The 18,457-nt window shown below is 39.6% G+C and overlaps 1 protein-coding gene across 1 annotated transcript in view; it reads right to left on the bottom strand.

The window, feature by feature from the left end:
* Positions 1–18,457, bottom strand: part of NELL2 (neural EGFL like 2) — a 153,923-nt gene that overhangs the window by 115,124 nt on the left and 20,342 nt on the right. Inside the window, exons 3-5 of the mRNA XM_086740018.1 lie at positions 16,101–16,251; positions 2,676–2,849; positions 2,473–2,569 (exon numbers count right to left, since the gene is read on the bottom strand). Coding sequence (XP_086596144.1) covers positions 2,473–2,569; positions 2,676–2,849; positions 16,101–16,251 — 422 coding nt within the window. The remainder of the gene's footprint in view (positions 1–2,472; positions 2,570–2,675; positions 2,850–16,100; positions 16,252–18,457) is intronic.

Genomic DNA, 18,457 nt, shown 5'->3' on the forward strand with positions numbered 1-18,457 from the left:
ATCATACATCAGCTGTGATATAAGCTGACTCTGGCACTTGCCAGGAATTCAGGTTCCTTCTCATTCTTCCAAGGTAATAACAAGGAGCTGTGACATCTAGCCCAGCTGGGGTCCCAAATCAGGACCTCCTGACAGTATGTGAGAGGCTTTGCACAAGCTCCTAAAGAACCTAGCAGTTCAAATTGACACACCACTGGATGCTCGGTACCAAGAGAACTTACATGGTACCAGAAATCAGATAGCCAGAATTGCTCTCGGACTTCAGACCTTGAAGTGAAACAAGTACAAATATATCCCAGTGTGAATATGTCTACTGGCACATTGGTTTAGTGCAGCAATACTAGGTCCAAAATCAAATACAGTCAAATAAAATATTTTTCAGAGTGACAAATGATTTTGAGTTCCATGAGCCCTCTGGACAATCCACTTAATCCATTCAAAGCAGTCTGATTTTCAGAAAGAGATGGCACCTGGACCTCTCAAAATCAGATTAATAGTTGTCCCACAGTGAGTGTCTAAAAACATAGGCTCTCCAAAACACTCAGAAGCATTTGAAGTCCTCATCTTCTAAACCAACGAATCTCCTGTACAACAGTGTCACATTTTCAGATGCAATTTGACCATTGGTACTATATTAGGCTGGAGAAATCACTTAGCACAGTATAGTTTGGCAATATTTATGTTCTTTTAACAGCTATCCATTTCTGTATTTCTGTTAAACTGGTTTATATTTGTAACTGAGGTAAAACTCTCCATATATTTTGGTTAATTTTATCTTTCTTGAAAAGAAAGAAACAAAAAATATACAGTCCACTACTAGAGTATTTATTTTTCTACACCTAATGAGCTTCTTTGTAGTGACCATGATTTGGCAAAAAGAATACAATCAAGTCAAGAACTGAGAAAGTACCAAAAAAATAAAAGGAATATTTTTAAAAGTATTTATAAGCACATAGAATACATGAAGTGTGTCTGAGATCAGTTTAAGCAATACATTAATATTTTCTGATGTTATTCTTAGAGTTAAATGTTTATTTAAGCCAGAATATAATTTTGCAGCTTGTTTAGCAGACATTCTCTTAGTCTTCTGGAGGAAAAGGAAACAGATTGAATTGAAAAATTAAAAAAATATAATAATCTGAGTGGCCCACTTGATCTCTGTCCTTCATACATCATAAGGATATAAAATTGCATTTAAGTATAGCAAACAGTATTCCAACACTCAAAAACTGACTTTAGCATAAGAGCACAGAACTTGCTGTGAAAACCATAGTCAAAGTGTTTTACACTGAAAAAAATTATTTAGCAGGCCAAATTTTAAAAAGTGATTGGGTCTGTGGTCAACATCATCAATTCTATTGTGCAGCTCAATTAAAAGATGCTTACAGGGAGCAAAATGGCACTGCAGTTTGGAAGGTATCCACGGGGATGCCATCGTTTGTTAAAGCAGCTCCAGAGAATACTGAGGCCAAACCACAGATAGCGGCTGTGACCAATGAGTGCTACCTAATGGACTCAGAGAAGTTAAAATTTACATGCCAGTTCAACATAGCATTCACTTCTTCAGTCTTGCTATACACAATCTTGCTTGCTATATATACATGTTATAGCAGAAGCAGTAAGCAAAAAGTATGTATAAATAACCTTCCTCTGCGGGAAAAAGCATTCTCTTCATTGATGCTAGTCATCTCATTCATTTCTGAGCCAAAAAGATATTGTGGTGAAATCTAAAACCTACAGAGGCAACGAAGCTGGAGTTCCCTAGACTGTAGTGTTCTGTGACACACAAAAAGTGCATCTAGCTATGAAATAGACAATAATCTGACCATTTATTTCCTGGAATTCTGCTGCACTCAGCCATTTATCTTTCCTTGTCTTAGGCCGCTGTTGGTTGTGTTATTTGGTGACACTGAGCCCTATGCATCTGGTTCTGCAACCTTATTTAGTGAAGTCCAATTTGACAGAAACACAGCTCACTACATCAGATACACTGATACACAACACACTGCAGCCTTAAGAACTGCATTGTGATTATGGAAGCACAGACCGGTTGATGTTGGGAGGCACCTCCTGAGATCATCTACTCTAATTCCCCTGCTCAAGCAGGATCAGCCACAGCAGATTTCCCAGGACTGCATTGAAACGGCTTTTGAATATCTCCATAATAGTCTTACTCTGACCAACTTCACAGTAGAACTGTTTTCTTATGTTCAGATGGAATTTCAGGTGTTTCAGTTTTTTCCCACTGTTTCTTGGCCTGTCAGTGGGCACTACTGAGGAGAGTCTGGATCCCTCGTCTTCATTCCCCCTACACATTCAGGTATTTATGCACATTGATGAGATCCCCCCTGAGTCTTCTCTTCTCCAGGCTGAACAATTCCAGCTCTCTCAGTCTCTCCTCATACAAAAGATGCTCCAATCTCTTGATCATTTTTATTTAAATTCACTCTTTTCCTTTCAGGGGATGCATACCTTAAAATAACCATGTGCATTATTCCTCTGTCCCAGCCAAAAGGTTGTACCCAAAGGTAAGTCCATGAAGGGCTTCTCCACTACTCTTTCATAAATTCTGAAAAGAAAGGGAAAAACAAAGTCCCAAGTTGTTATCATTTCATTTACTCAGAGCCGGAATGTTCCAAATGCGACAACATCTTATAAAACAACACTCTACTTACTTATTGCAGTCCACATGTAAAATCAAGTGAGAGGCACTGATTGCTAAGGAAAGTCTGTGCCATTTATCATCTGCCAAAATGTATGGGAACACTTCTGTGTGGGAGCGATGACTGCCTGAACGATAATGCAACCTGATTTCATTTCGATGACCACTGCTTTCCAGCTCCAGGTACCTGTACCATAAATGCACCATCATGTCACGAACCATTCTTATCAGCACAGCAACATTTTACATAACAGAACTTTTCATTATTATGCAGGAACTATTTAAAAGAAGAGGAAAGACAAGCAAGGAGATACAAAGATGAAAGTAGGCACTTTCCAGATTTAGACTGCATCCTTCTTATCAATAACACATAATAGCAGGTTCCAGCTTTCATTTAAGTACACAAGATCCCAAGCCAAATATTGTTTTCCTCAAGCAACACTATTTTCCATAACATGATCTGATTGGAAATACAATTACCCTATTATGAATAATTGCCTCATATCCTGAAAGCACAGAAGGCATGAATGCACAAAAGACAACACCAAGTTTTGCAATAGGTACATCATTAGCCGTTACCGACCAGGGAAGTAAGCAGGAACTGAGACTGGGCACTGCTTCGTTTGCTTTCAAATGCACTGTTAGGACCTCCTTTCATTTTCCATAATGAAACTTCTCCAAAGAAATATGTGTACATATTTCCTTTGTTAAATAAGTATGTGTATTTGTGAGATGTGTGTGTATATATACACATGTGTATATGTATGCACATACATGTAAATATGTATACACATGGTAAAAAAAAAAAAAAAAACAGCTTTGCAGCTGTACCAAGACAAGTGCACCATACACCAGATTTGTAGATTGCAAACACAAGCATTGCTGCTGAAATTCCAGCAGATCAATTTAAAAAGCACCCCATAACCAAACTTGGTACTTGATCAGGCCTATTTCTCGCATATCGAACCTCTTCTGGGAACAAGACTGACAAACCACTTAAGTTCCAAGTTTCTCATTTTAAAGTCCCCCTCTAAAATGCTTTTAAAACAGGAAAGAAAAACAGAAAATGAGATTCTCTAATAATCAGATGCAACCTACAGGTAAAGAGCAAGGAAAATAACATAGTATGTGGTGAGATGCACAACTGGGAGAATGGACAATTCATTTTTGTCTATTTTTGCCGCTACATCTGCAATCAGGCATAACAGTTTGTAATCTGAGTGCACATATGTTTCAGGGTGATGTAATTTATTTTAACAGGCTATCTATATTAAAGAACAGACAAGATAATGATTGCAGTTTTCAAGAGCGAAGACGAGACCAAATCAAAACCATCTAGTACAATCATTATCCCTAGGAGGAGGCTGGGCTCACTGCACATCTCTCTTTTCTTCAGAGTGTTTCACAGTGGAACATGCCTAGCAACAGCACAAAAACAACTATCCTTTTGCAAAACTGGCAAAGTGCAACTTCTTGTTCATCCTCAGTATTAAAAAGTAGTTAACTAGAGTCAGCAATAAATTTTATAATCTGAGATAATTTACCTCCTCATCGCCCCAATAATTTTTGCATTGGCAAGAAGTGTAAACTAATTGAAGGCCTGTCTGGAAAAAAAAATGGACAATAGTGGCAGGACATCAGTCAACTTAATAACCTCCTTCATAACTTGAGCTTCAAGGATAAAAATAAGGTCACTCTCAACCTAACAGAGAAGGGGAACATTACGTAACTGGACTTCTCAAGCAACTTTTAAGTGTCTCCACCCAGCTGCAGATACAATCTGGAAAAAGAAAGGCATGGATACGTTGAAACATCATCTCCTGGTAGAACCAACAGCTAGCTCCTACTCTCTTCAAAGTCAATGGCAGAAGTGATGCCAGGACACAGAAAGGCAGGCAGGCAACAAACTACAACAGTAGACATATAGTCAGTACAGAAGGTATAAAATAAACACTCATGTTGCCCCTTATGCAGGTGAGATAACGAAATCTCAGAGAATGAAACATGGACTTCCCAATAAAAAGAAGATATTGTTGTAAAAATTTCAGGAATTAAGACCTGCTGAGAGAGGACGCTGACATTCAATGGTTCTGCAATAAGCACGGAAACATTCCTACACAAAGCTCTGAAAAAATTGTGGACACTTGGGGTTTTGTTTTAATGCACTGTTTTGACATCTACGGGCAATCTCTTTTGTTCTTCCATTTGGTAAACTAACAAATACGTCTACCTTCCAAAGCCTTGATGACTGTTAGAGAAAACATACATCAAAATGAAAAACAAAATAATAGCCATTAGGAGAATTACTAGGAGATTAATTTAAGGTTTACTAATAACCTGTAGATGATGCAGCAAAAGGCAATTAGAAAAGCAAGTGGAATGACAGCCAGAACAATATTGCCTTCAGCTTGAACAAACGCCACGACACTGAAACACAAGGAAGTGAATCATTTTCACTTCATTTTTTACAAAATATTGTGCTTGCTATTCCACTTTTCTAGATCTTTTTAAAGTGCCTGGACTGACAAGCCTCAGCACTGACAGATAGGGTTGGAAATGTAAAATCTGCCTGCAGTAAGGCTTCTTGCGCCATCTGTGAGGCTGTAATACTTGGGTACGTACTCTCCAAAGGTTTGGAAGAGTCTTTGAGAAAGTAAGCTAAGCATTAACAAATACATCTGGATTTTAAAAATTCATTTATAGTGACAAAAATACGCTACACATCTCTGTACACTCAGGACTACTAATCTTTCGAGAGAAAAAAAAAAAAAGAGGGTGATCCTGGTTCCTAAAGGACTTACTCCCAAAGGACACAGTAACTGCATCATACTTCACTCTTCTCCTAACCAAGAATCTCATTACTGAAAAGTTTCAGGGAACTTCAACAGCTGAATCACTGGTTTCTTGTCCACACCAGACCAGCCCAGCCCATCCACCACAGGGAGAGCAGCAGCGAAAGAAGTCCCGTTACTAACGTCACTACGGCTTTTCCCAACAGTTCCAAGGCACTGCAAAAGGCAAACGGCTCTTGGAGTGAAAAACAAACCGCAATGAGAAACGCACTACAACAGCAGAATCTGATTCCCCCTTTACTAAGGTCCGTGATCTCTGTGGTTGTTTAATCAATACCAGCCTACTTGATTTTAACCCCCCCCAAAAACCACACACGCTTGGGGTCAAACAGATTTAACTCTGCAGGGAGATGATACGTGCCTAGGTTTACTATGTTTGATGTACAGAGAAGAAAATGCCAAGCCAAAAAAAAAAAAAAGGTTGTTACATCTCTACAGATTGCTCTGTGCATGCACAATCATTGCAAAGGCAACAGCCAAGGCCACTGTTAAGATCAGCTGCTCTGCTTGGAAACCAGCCAAACAGTGATCCCTTATGTACCGACTAAGGCTGAGCCTATATTTGTAAGAGGAAGAAATTTGTCCTAAATGCCCCAGAGGAATTTAAGAAAGAAAACAGCAATGTTTTCTCTGCTGCTCAGCACTGATCCGTCGTAACTGCTGGATAAAAGTTGAGAGTCAACAGATCTGCTCAGCTGTGGAGATGCTACTGCCTGGTTTGGTGAAGGGCACGTGGTCTGCACAAGTCTGTGCAGGACCTGCTCTTCACACTGTGACAGACCAGCAGCGGGAGGAGACTGGGGAAGGAAAAGGTAGGATGTACAGAAAAAGGCTAGAGATTCAGGAGGTGAAGCACCAGATGGTCCTGGTGTATGTGGTAGCAGCCTTTCAAAAGAGGGAGTATGGCCCTTCCAGCTAACGGACGGCGTTGGTAATACCAAGCCTTTGATGGCTCACTTGCTCGTGTGGCATCCCTGTCCACGCAGCAAACGCACTGCAGCTGCCCACACTTACTCCAGGCAGCTAATAAAAATCAACGTCAATTGACAGCATATAGACAAATATTTTAGAAGCTAAAGGCAAGATATCATATCTGCTGCTTATGAATTTATTACAGGGTGGGTTTTTTTTTTTTAAACTTTTACTACTCATATTTACAGGTACACTGTTAAAAGAGTTCTTCACAGCTCTGATCTATACCAAGAAGAAACGGAAAACCAATAAAATTAAAAAGGAGAATGTATTTAAGAAAAAAAATTAAAATCCTTATCTCCATTACTTAGAAAATTATTTATCTGAAGATTTTTTTATACAAAAGTTCTGGCTTTTTTGTTAGATATAATTACATAAAACATAAAAAAAAAGGGATCCTACTCAGCAGATCCTATTCACTGCAAACTCTGGCTACAATAGCAGTAAGCAATTCTGCTGGGTGTAGATTACGAAGATGTAAAAGCAACTCTCGCCGCACAGCCACCACATTCAGCAATGCATTATTTGCTATTCTTTGTGGTATGATGACTGAGCAGTCAGGAACGGGAGCCTTATTTTTCTAAATAGAAAGTAACATTTACAAAGTGTTCTGAAACTTTAACTAGTAGTTTTTACTGCTTGGTGCACCCCGTAGAACAACGTGGCACCAAAACATCCCCAGACGGATTCTAAAGTGGCAACTGCACTATACCTGTAAAAACCTAGTCCCCATCTCTCACTTACACTACCACTTGGCCTGACTGGCTTTGCCCTTTTCCTTGACTATCTAGAGGTCTACCTAGGCAAGACACAACCAGTGGCTCTGCCAGGGAGCAATAAATTTTAAAATGGTCTTTACTTTTCTGGATAAGCTGGTAGCATTTAGTGCAAGTGCACAGTGGGCAGGAAAGCCACCAATTCCATTTCTGTCCTTCTCTTTTGCTGAATACAGTTTTAGAGCCAGACAACAATTTTTTGACATAGGATATTTTTGTTCAAAAATGCTGATCCATTCATTAAAACCAAATCTTTTGATAGAAACAAACATTCTCGCAGCAAAGTTTGTGGGATGCAGGATTAAGTGCTTCTTAAAATAAGACAGAGAGAGCAAATCTAAGACTCTCTGAAAGACTTTCTCAAATACTCTTTCATGCTACAGTTATTACCTATTTGAAAGCAGAGTTCCTAAGTGAAGAGATTGAAACCAGAAGAGGGTATTTCTCATATCGAAACGGAGCACGCAAACAACAGGACAGTAAAACCAGTCTCTCAGGTCGACCTGATGAGGCTCTCTTATTATACAGAATTCATCAATCAAAAAGAGTAAGACAGGTAAAAAAGCAACCAAAATTCAGTCAGTTGATCTCAAATCCTATGCCTACACTAACAATGAAGCCAGCAAGCCCCATTCCCTGGCCCTGAAGACAGATATGAACAGTGGTGCCCCACTACAACTCATATCCATATGAGTGCTCTCTCCCACTTTTTCCCTAGGACAAGTGGGTTTTTTCCATACTGCCTGTTGGGAACAGTCTCTTGCCAATGCTACTCCGCAGACCATGCCCTGGCATCATCTGCATGGATGCTAAATGCAGGAGACAAAAGCATGCCAAGGAAGATGCTAGTAATTGTGCAGGATGGACAACAGCAGGCCAGTGCTCCAGCCTGGGCCTGGGCGCTGTTTGGTTTACTAGCATAGCCCTGATAGCCCTGGCCAGGCATTGCCAACGAAGCTTTTTACTGCATCAGGGGTGGGGAAGAAAAAAAAAAAAAAAAAAGGGAATGACACTCCTCAGGACACTTGTCTCAGATGGAGAAGAACCAAGTTCAAGTCCCTGCTCCAAATCAGGCTGAGCCGAGATTAATGGTGCAAGGAAAATGCCTTTGAAGTACCCTAGCCAGTGAACTACTGATCATTCTGGCATTTACATCTCTTTTGCTGTTTATTTTCTTCTACCACAAAAAAAGGTCAACCATTTTCAACCATTTCAGCTTTGTTCCAGTATGACACTACTCATAGCACTAGACAGCTATGGAAGACAGCTGCAGAGGAGGAAGGTGCGTTCCTGATGTGTGCAGGAGACAGAGCCCCACGCTGGGATATGCAGCGAGGAATATCCTTCATGTTGGGATGCTCATGGGAGAGGGAAAAAACGTCTGGAAGGGCAGAGAGACACCACATACCCACACTTGCCTGCACAAATCCTTCCGGCTACTGCACAGTGCTGCAGCTTCTCTCTGGCCAGAAAGAAGCCACAGCACATGGTGAGGAGGGAGAGGGAAACTTGCAGAGCCTTGATGTGGAGGAGGAGGTTATGAAACAAACACAAGTGAGGTTGCTCAAATCCTTTTCATCCCTGTTCTCCTCAGTATGTGTTTCCTCTGCACAGGAAAGACACAAACCTGTTGGAGCGGGTCCAGAGGAGGACCACACAGACGACCAGAGAACTGGAGCACCTCTCCTATAAGGAAAGGCTGAGAGAGCTGGAGTTGTTCAGACTGGAGGAAAGCAGGCTCCAGGAGACCTTATAGAGGTCTTCCAGTACCTAAAGGGAGTTTATACGAAAGATGGGAACAGACTTTTTAATAGGCCTTGTTGCAACAGGACAAAGCATAATGGTTTTAAACTGAAAGAGGGTAGATTTAGATTAGACGTGAGGGAGAAATTTTTTACACTGAGCATGGTGAAACACTGGAACAGGTTGCCCAGAGAGGCGGTGGATGCCCCATCCCTGGAAATATTCAAGGCCAGGTTGGACGGGGCTCTGAGCAAGCTGATCTGGCTGGAGATGTCCCTGGTCCTTGCCGGGGGGTTGGACTAGGTGACCTTTGAAGGTCCCTTCCAACCCTAACCATTCTATGATTCTATGAATAAGATCTTGTTTCTACCAACATCTCCCAGCCCCTCATCAGACTTCGGTGGGGCTGCTGTGATCTGGAAGCCTTTGCTGGTTTTGAAGGCAACAACTTGCCTCTCATCTGAGATCTCTCTCCACTCACCTCACAGACTTTGAGCCCAGCTATGTCCCTAAATCAGGGAGGCAAAATCTTGCCTTCCCCACCTGCAGAGCCTGCATAGCTTCTGCTGAGTTTAGCACTATGATCCAAGAGCCCCTGGTCATCACAGGACCCATTCAATGATACTGCAGATGACAAGGCAAGGCTCCCAGCCAGCCCTTACACAGCCTTTGTGGGAGCTCAGCAGGAGCTACAAGTAGGAGCTGAGGTCCAAAGCACTTCCAGATGAGCTATTCTCCCAAGAAGTGCTAGCTTGGCCTTGCCAAAATTCAAACCTGGTGTTACAGCACACTGTCCATGCCATCTCTGAGCTGTGAACATGAAATCAGATTCCCAAACCAGGTAATAATTGTTGAAACACAACTCTTACCTTTGAGCAACTGCTCTCATGCCTTCCATCTCTCTCACTAACCCTATCTATCAATATATTTATTCCCATGTTGTTCTCGCTATCACACAGCCCTGCTAACATCAATCCTGCCTATTTGATGCTTTTTTTTTTCCTGCTAAAATCAAGGATCTTTCCCAGATCAAACACTGTAAAAACACTGCATTAACCATCCCTCTGACTCCCTTTCTTGACAAAGTTTCTCCATGGAGAGCAAGAGGACTGCAAATACAATAAACAACTTTCCCATGTATGTATTAGTAAAAGCAAAAGCCAGTTTCAAACTAACTCTTCCCGTTTCCTACCCTGGCAGAATATATAGATTGCTTCATGATTTATTTGTTAATAGAAACCCTTTCAACCAACAGCAGAATAACAACAATGTCTGTCAAAACTCAAATTTCACCTATTTCTGTGGTGGTTTTCAGTGTCACAGGCAGGGACAAATCTTTTATCTCTTATTCAAGTAGGTCTGTCACTAGTCTCAAGTCAAACTCTGGGCTCATATTAGTATTTTGTAGCAAGTTCTCAACCAAATCACCTTCGATTAGTTGGCACGGCAATGATTTACATCAGCAGACAGGCTGACCTGGCTTCATTTAACAGAAGTTACAGCAAGGTGGTTTTAAGGTGGGTGCATTACAAGAATTTACATCCTACTGGGCATTTTCTTTTTTTTTTTTTTTTTTGCTCACAAAGCATAAACTAAACTGAAGCAAAAAAATCCAGGCAATAGTGACAAAGCATCAATCAATTTAATAACATTCCTTTTAAACAATGCTTAAATAAACTGGTAATTCCCGATGTTATGAAGACATTAAACTGAGTATAACAAAAAATTGCTGCTTTCCAACCACACATGCAGGGATAGAAGTTAATCTCCCAAACCAACAGAAACAAGGAACCTTTCTCTATGTGGCCAAATACGCAGCGGCCATATAGAGAATCCTTTGTCCCACAGAATCTTCCCACGCACTAGAAAAGCGGTGAATGAATGAAAGAAAATACAGGGGTTTTGACACCTTTGATGAAACATGCAAACTGCATCAAAAGAAATGGCAGCTGACACCAGAGGGGTTTTAAATTGCTAGAGGAAGTCAATTCAAAAGCAATTAATTTTTTATGAATAAATTTAAGAGGGGTCATAATTATCATCAGAATAGTAAGAAACAGCAACTAAGATTTACTATCAAAAAAAAAAAAAGAAAATACAGAACATGACAACTCTCCGCTCTTCCAGTAAAGGGCACTAACACATCAGCAAGGAACGGTTTTAAAAGCAGAAATAAGCTACTACTACTTCAGGAACAGGGAACAGCCACATACAGCTTTAAGGTTTGAAAATGAATCCCATTTATTCTTACCTAATGTCTGCCCTGCAAGTTACAGATGGGGAGGAGAAAAGCACCCCTCAGACAAAAACAACGTAACTTTATAGTATTGGCTTAAGTGGTAAATATTGAAAGTTTTTCGCAGTGGAATGTGTTTGCAGATTTTGTGGTGTCAGAGAAAAGAGGAGACTTCATACTGCAGTCCAGAAATACAGACCCTCATACATCAAAAGCACAGAACATACAGTCCCACCTCTATTTTAATAGAATGGTCAAATGATAGAACAAAATTAACGCATCAGGAGTTCACCTCTGGCAACTTATCTCCTTGTACGGCTAAATCTGTAAGAGAGAAACTGTCGCAGATAATTTCCTCCTAGACACCCAAAGAGGTCTGAAACTGCTGTACAGTACAGTCCATTTGACAGCAGATAATCACAAGACACCAATAGCTGCGAAAACAAATGCTAAGTAAGGCAGAAACTGAATAAATTACTAGAGATACACAATTAAGTGTAGGAAATGCCTGTCCACAATACTCAATTGATTTTTCTGCTCTGTTCCAGAATATACAAAGCATTAACTAAAGGAAAGACTGGTTAAACTACAATCACAGAATCACAGAATGATTGAGGTTGGAAGGCACCTCTGGAGGTCATCTGGTCCAACCCCCCAGGCTCAAGCAGGGCCACCTAGAGCTGGCTGCCCTAATGAATCCAATCATTTCATCCTTTAAGGGCCCTAATACGCAGTGTCTCAAGAGATATGAATATAACACTAGTTGCATAAAGCCATCTAACCATGAAGGGAGGAAAAAGCTTTATTACATCACTCTACTGTTGCCAATTAAATTAAAATATATGATGGAATAGTGAGACCTAACATGTATTACAACCCTGTCGCAAATTAAAATCATCTCTCTGCTGATTCTTCCATCAAGAAGAAGTTGAGGTGAATTCAGAAGTGAAATGAGGAGGACAATACAGCTTAAACTGAAGTCTGAGAGCAAGCACACAGCAATCAGTGTTTGACAGACTAAAGGCATCACTTCATTAACACCATTCAAAATATTTACCTTCCTAGTGTAAAGCACAATGCAGAGCATTCTATGTGGTCAAGGTGATGCTCTCAAGTTAAGAAAACATTTGTGACTTCTATCTATCTTTCAGATACACGTGATACATAAATTTGCCCAGAAATAAGCATTCAGCTGCCTGAAACTCATCTGACCCATTACTGATATGCAATTTGGATTCCCTGACACCACAAGAGTTTTCTTGAAAGTATCACCTCCAACACCTCCAAGCTGTACGCAAAACTCCCACTGCCTGGACTCCTCATCTGCTCTCGTCAGTGGGGAAAAAGGCAATCTCTGTGGAAGAACATGAGCAAATTAAAAAGGGACAGCTACAGGTATAACTTAGATTATTTTACTTTAAGATCATTTTTAAAAGATTTGAATATATTAAATACTAGAGAAAAGTATAATTATTATAAAAGGGGAAGACAGCTTTGATATTCAACTAGGAAAAGTAAAATAAAAGCATTCAATAGAGAAAAAAAAAAAAAGGTTAACCTATCTGCAGAAAATTCTTTCAGGAGCTACTTTTTGTGGTGACAGCAACAGCAGCCCAGCCTCAGCAAACACCCAGGCCTCGGATTTACGGGGAGAACTTCTGCATCTATCTGATAGCCCAGAGACAGCATTCACCACATGACGTTAGAGGGGAAACTTTGAGAGAGCAGTCCTGTCAACTTCTTTAGAGTCAAAGCCTTAAGTAGTTGCATGACTGTATCTCAGTGAAAGTATTCATTTCTGATGTTCCTGAAAAGGGAACCAGGGGAAGAAAAAAAAAAAAAAAAAAAAAAAACACCACCACTCACCATAAAACTAAACAACACAGAGTGAACCAGTAAACTCCAAATCATGTAAACTATTTTACGCATACAGTTTTAAAGAAAATTATAGAATTTTTAAAGTAGCTTCAATTTAGGTAATGTCCTCAATTGTTGTAAATCAGCATATTTGCACCAAAGTCCCCAGACCCACGCAAAGAGAGGATGAGTTTTAACTCTGATTTATTTTCAAAAATGCATAAAATATTTCCTAAGCCATTAAATAAATGAACATATCTTTTCCCACTTTTTAAACAAACATTTTGATTTTCTTGTACCCTAGAAACTCCTTTACCCTAGAACCATTAGTTGTTATGAAACCTCCGTAAAATAAAACATATGAAAAGTTACTTGTGTGATGACTGATTATATCCTTCTGTTAGTGCCTCCTCCAGCCTTCCTCACCACCATTCCACTCCCTCACTGCAGAAAAGCAAATATAAAGTATACACCCTTACAGGAAAATTGTAAACAGTAGGCATCACTGAAGAGCACATAGTAAAATAAAGAGGTCACACTGGCTACAACGGTGGTAGGAGTTTTTTTCAGCAAGGTGTGAACTGGGTGTTATCCTCATTTTTCATACCTCTTACATTATAACATTAGAGTAAGAGTACTAAAAGTTTCCACAGTTAAGAGGGAAGGGCCTTAAAAACACTCAGCAATGCCACTGAGTTATGCATCCACAGTTAAAATACCTACACACATAACGCAGACCTTCTGATTTCAGCTAGAAACTTTGACAAATGCTTTCCATTGCAGTTAGTTCAGATTCTGGTATGCAGATAAAAAAAGATGGTGAAAATGTAAAAACAAAACCTGCAAATATTTAAAGTACGAAAGAAATGTCTTGAGAAAGTATAGATGTTAGCAACATATTGTTAAAAATCTCATTGTGCATCCCTAAAAGTATACCAATATAAAATACTGGGATTTTCAGAGTCCTGTTAGTCACCATTTTACAGCTACAATTTAGATGAGCATAGGCAGATGACGTGGATGAACCAGATTCAACTGAAATAAGCAGCATTATGTTTGTACGGCCACACAACCTGGACACCAGCACTGCTCTAACCTTTCTTTTTCCTCCCTATGGTTGGATAAAATCAATTTAATGCATTCTTGTTCGCATAAGACCAACGGTGGGTCTACTTGCCCAGCCTTACTCACTTCAAGAAATAATTATTTTCCCAAACAATACCACAAATTCTTCTGCAACCCTTCCACGAAAGTCCATTGGCATGTTATCTAGCTGAATGATGTCCCTGCTCCTTGTAGGGGGGATGGACTAGATGTAAAGGTCTCTTCCAGCGCAAACTGTTCTATGATTCTATGATCATTTTTTGTACTTTTATCACTCTTTATACTCACCAAGTGATGGCGTTTTCACCTAGCTGGCCACTCTCCAATGTTAAGGTTTGTCAGGGTTTGCCCAGTTACACACTACACATTTTTTGATCTTCTGTGGCACGTCTCTTTCTTCACGTCATTCCTGAGGCCAGGAAAGGTTTTCTAGCAAACATTGCCTCCTTTCACAAAGGCAATGGTTATTCTCTTTTCCAGAGTCTGACAGTTTCACATTGGTGACCTCTTTACCCACCTCTGCAGCTATTTTGGCACACGAAGGTTTAATCTCTCATTTCGACATTTCAAATACAGCTGCATAAGCCCTGTCATAGCCCAACCAATCCATGGTATTCCTACAAGTGTAGAAACAAGCTTTGTGAGGGCACAGCTGGCCCTGCAGACCTACTCTCTCATTTGAGACAGAATAAACTTTTCCATCTGGGATGACCTGCACATACAGTTCAAAACTCAATAACCACGGCCGCTCAGTTCTGTCCCTTCCACATTGCTCACTCCTGCAGATGAGAAGTAGGTAACACCTAACAGAGAAGCCCCTTGGCTCTTCTATGATATAATATCAGTAAATATCATCCAGGAGGGATTCAAATGCCCCCTTGCGATGTTTCAAGACGCTTTTATAAGCTTAGTATAAGGATCCTTGGGAACGTTTTCCCTTTTTTCCTTTTTCTTCTTGGGGTTTGGTTTGTTTGTTTTTTAAGTAGGTGAATTGCAGAAGATAGGGCTTCTGGGAAACAGAATAAAAGTAGAATTGGACCATCTTCCAGCACAAAATAATTGACATCATGCCTGCTAATGAAAACTCGTGAAAAAAACCAAATATTTTACTTCGCCTGAACATCTTTCTTTACCTTTTCTTTTTTTTTTATTTTGTAGTGAGACTATCAAGAAAGAATTATAGGATTGTATATTGGAAAATAAAAAGGTCTATGAACCCAAAGCAGAGATAATCTGTTGCTTGTGCTAATGACTGCCTAGAAAGTGCACATTTTAAAACTCCTTTTTATTTCATCACAGAATCATAGGGCGGTTATCTTTAATAACCATTACTCAGAGAGATATATAAAGAATATCTTACTTCTCCAGCAGTCGTTATCCCATCAAAGGAATACTCTGTAAATGCTCCCTGCCATTCACTTTAAGGTTTTTAAGGCTGACAATATTTTGAGTAAAGTGCTCTGCCATTCATGGGAGATGTAAGCCCATAACTGGAGAAAAAATTTTTTTTTTTTTTTTTAAACTGCTTGCAGTGTTAAAAACCAACTGGTGAAGAGGCGGACGTACAGGGCCAGGCTTTGTGAAGCAGTGTAGCTATACTGACATGACAGTTTTACACCAGCTGAGCATCTGGTCCTTACGGTTATGAACGACAGCAGAGAACTGGCTTTTCATGCCCTTCGTGGCAAGAGACATTTAAAGAATAACAGCTGTTCCACTTTCCCTTGGCTGACCTGGACTTGTGATTTTTTTATGAATCTGCACAATATGCCTACCCAAACACTATAAGTATTTGCAAATGACCTGCTACACAACCATTTTGCCCTAATTTATGTTCAATTTTTGACTGCTTAAATACATATATTTTCATTAACTAGTATACAGATAGCAATACTTACCTGTGATCTAAATGATGAATAGAGAGAATAACGCCTGAATTCAAATGGGCTTGTTTTAAGGTCACCAGGATTGTGAATTCAGATTTATTTCTTAACTTCTGAAAAAAGATTTCAGCTGTTTCTGGAGATGCCCTCACAGTTCTTGAAGTATCTAAAAAAAAAAAAAAAAAAAAAGAAAAAACACTCAGCATAAAATCTTCTTCTACTTTACATCCTCAACTCAAAGAGCTTACAAAATAACAAGCTACTTCTGAGTACTAAAATTGAACAGGCAGGGAAAAGCAAGGACCAAAGTATTTTAAACACCAGCTTGGACACGCAATGGGAACCTTTTCAATGAAAGAGAATACATTTTTGAGGACACCTGTTCTATTTGGGGTGGGAGGCAGGTGGTGCTTGTTTTTAACACAGGTTCATAACTCTTCTACTTTCTCCATGGATGGCCAGATGGTACCTTTGATATCTCATCCAAAATATGAACTCAGTAGCAGTGAAGCACAAAGTGACAACACTGGATATGAGCCTAAGCTGTGAAGCACGACCTTAGCAACTTTTTAACGACTTCTACAAAAATGTTATGTTTAATAGCTATGCACAATTAATTTAAAGAAAAAAAAAAAACCACAACAACAAAGACCAGCATCTCTTTAGGGACAGTTTACTCAGCTTTAAGTAATAGTTATAAATTAACTTAAAAACTCACCATTTTTCAAAATATATTGTCCCTAATTAATCACTGTATACTCCTGCCATGCAGTATTTTCTTGCGGCTTCTTGCACAGGATGTCATGAACATTTGTTATAGTAATTGCACACACACAATATAGATTTTGCTTTTAAAAACCCACACGAACCAAGACTGAAGCAATGTTTCTGCTGAATTTGCATGGAATATGCATAGAAAATAAGAACGCCCAACCTTAAGCCCTCTTGAGAGATAATTTACAAAATGAGATGTCAAATGCTAGAAAAACAATTCCCAACGTTTCCCATTATATATTATACTAAAAAAAACCTTCATATATATATTTTAATGCACAAAATAAATTAATTAGCTTGTGTAATCAACTGTATAAGAACTGAATCAATTCATAAGCTTCTTGTCATTGCAGTTTGACCGTCCTGCTCAAACTCAGGGACGCTGATTCAGGGACAGCAACAGCAGCAGAGAGCTAAGTGCCGCAGAAACTGTGATTTTGTTTTGGCAGCACTGGAGCTGAGCTCTCAAGTAAGCTTACACTGCTGTTCAGAAACACAGGTTTATTCTTTAAGCTGTACCTATAAAGATGCTACACTACTAACAGCAAAAAGTTCTTTGTGGTTTATGGACCAGGGATATTTTTTTAATATGTGTTTGAGAAATACAACAATTTGTACAACCCTGAAGTCCTAACCAAGCTCCTGCACAGTGTCACACCAGAACGAATATGATCTTTTTTTTTTTTTTACAAAGGGCAATTCAAAAGAGAAACAAACAAACAAAATTCCTTAAAGCTTTTAAAGCTTTTTTTGTGTGTGTGTGAAATTTCAGGTCTTTTCTACTGTGGATTGTGTAACTCACACTGTAGCAGACATCCATGGTATTTTAATGGAATTGTTAATAAATTATAAGGCAACTCAAATACAATTACATCAAAGTGTTCACTTTTAGCCAAGGGACACTAACAGAATGGAATGACATAGGTTTGCATGCTGGAAGATAGTTTAACTGCATTAACAATTTCTAGCAATATAAACAATCTACTCTCCAGAGACAGAGCAGAGGAAGGACACACAAGGAACATGTTCTCTAATCACGATCACAGGATCCTCACGCACTGCAGTTCTCAGCAGCAGCTTTCCTTCCTACCAAGATACAGAAAAACACAAGAAAATACAGAAGTGGAACCCACTTAAAAGGCTGTAGAGCCCAATTCCAAAATGCAAAGCAATGCAAAAACTCTCCAACCCTGTTTGCAGTGGGGGGGGAGCTGGGTTTCTCAGCTTAGAAAGCCCAGCCAACACCCTTTTCCATTGCAGGCTCATTATCATCAGAGCATTTACAGTCTCCTTTTGGGTCCACAGACACATTACACGTTTACACTGAAATGAGAACAATTACAATTTCATTTTGATTAAAGACAGAAGATCTGACGAGGTATCGTCAAGCTACAATTGCGTGCTTGTGTGTGCAGTCAGAAGAACGTCTGCCCCGAGGGGCAGAGCTCCCTTGCCTGAAGGGCTTGCAGCCTCAGAAGCCTCAGTCAGGATGAGCAGTGCAACTTTAAATAAAAGTGGGAGAACTTTGAGACCACTGGAATGTGGGAAATGTTCTTGCTTACATCTTCATAATTGTTATTACTTTGTAACAGCATTCT

The sequence above is a fragment of the Chlamydotis macqueenii genome, chromosome 1 (genome assembly GCF_036417535.1).
Source record: "Chlamydotis macqueenii isolate bChlMac1 chromosome 1, bChlMac1.mat, whole genome shotgun sequence".
In the NCBI taxonomy this organism is placed as follows: domain Eukaryota; kingdom Metazoa; phylum Chordata; class Aves; order Otidiformes; family Otididae; genus Chlamydotis; species Chlamydotis macqueenii.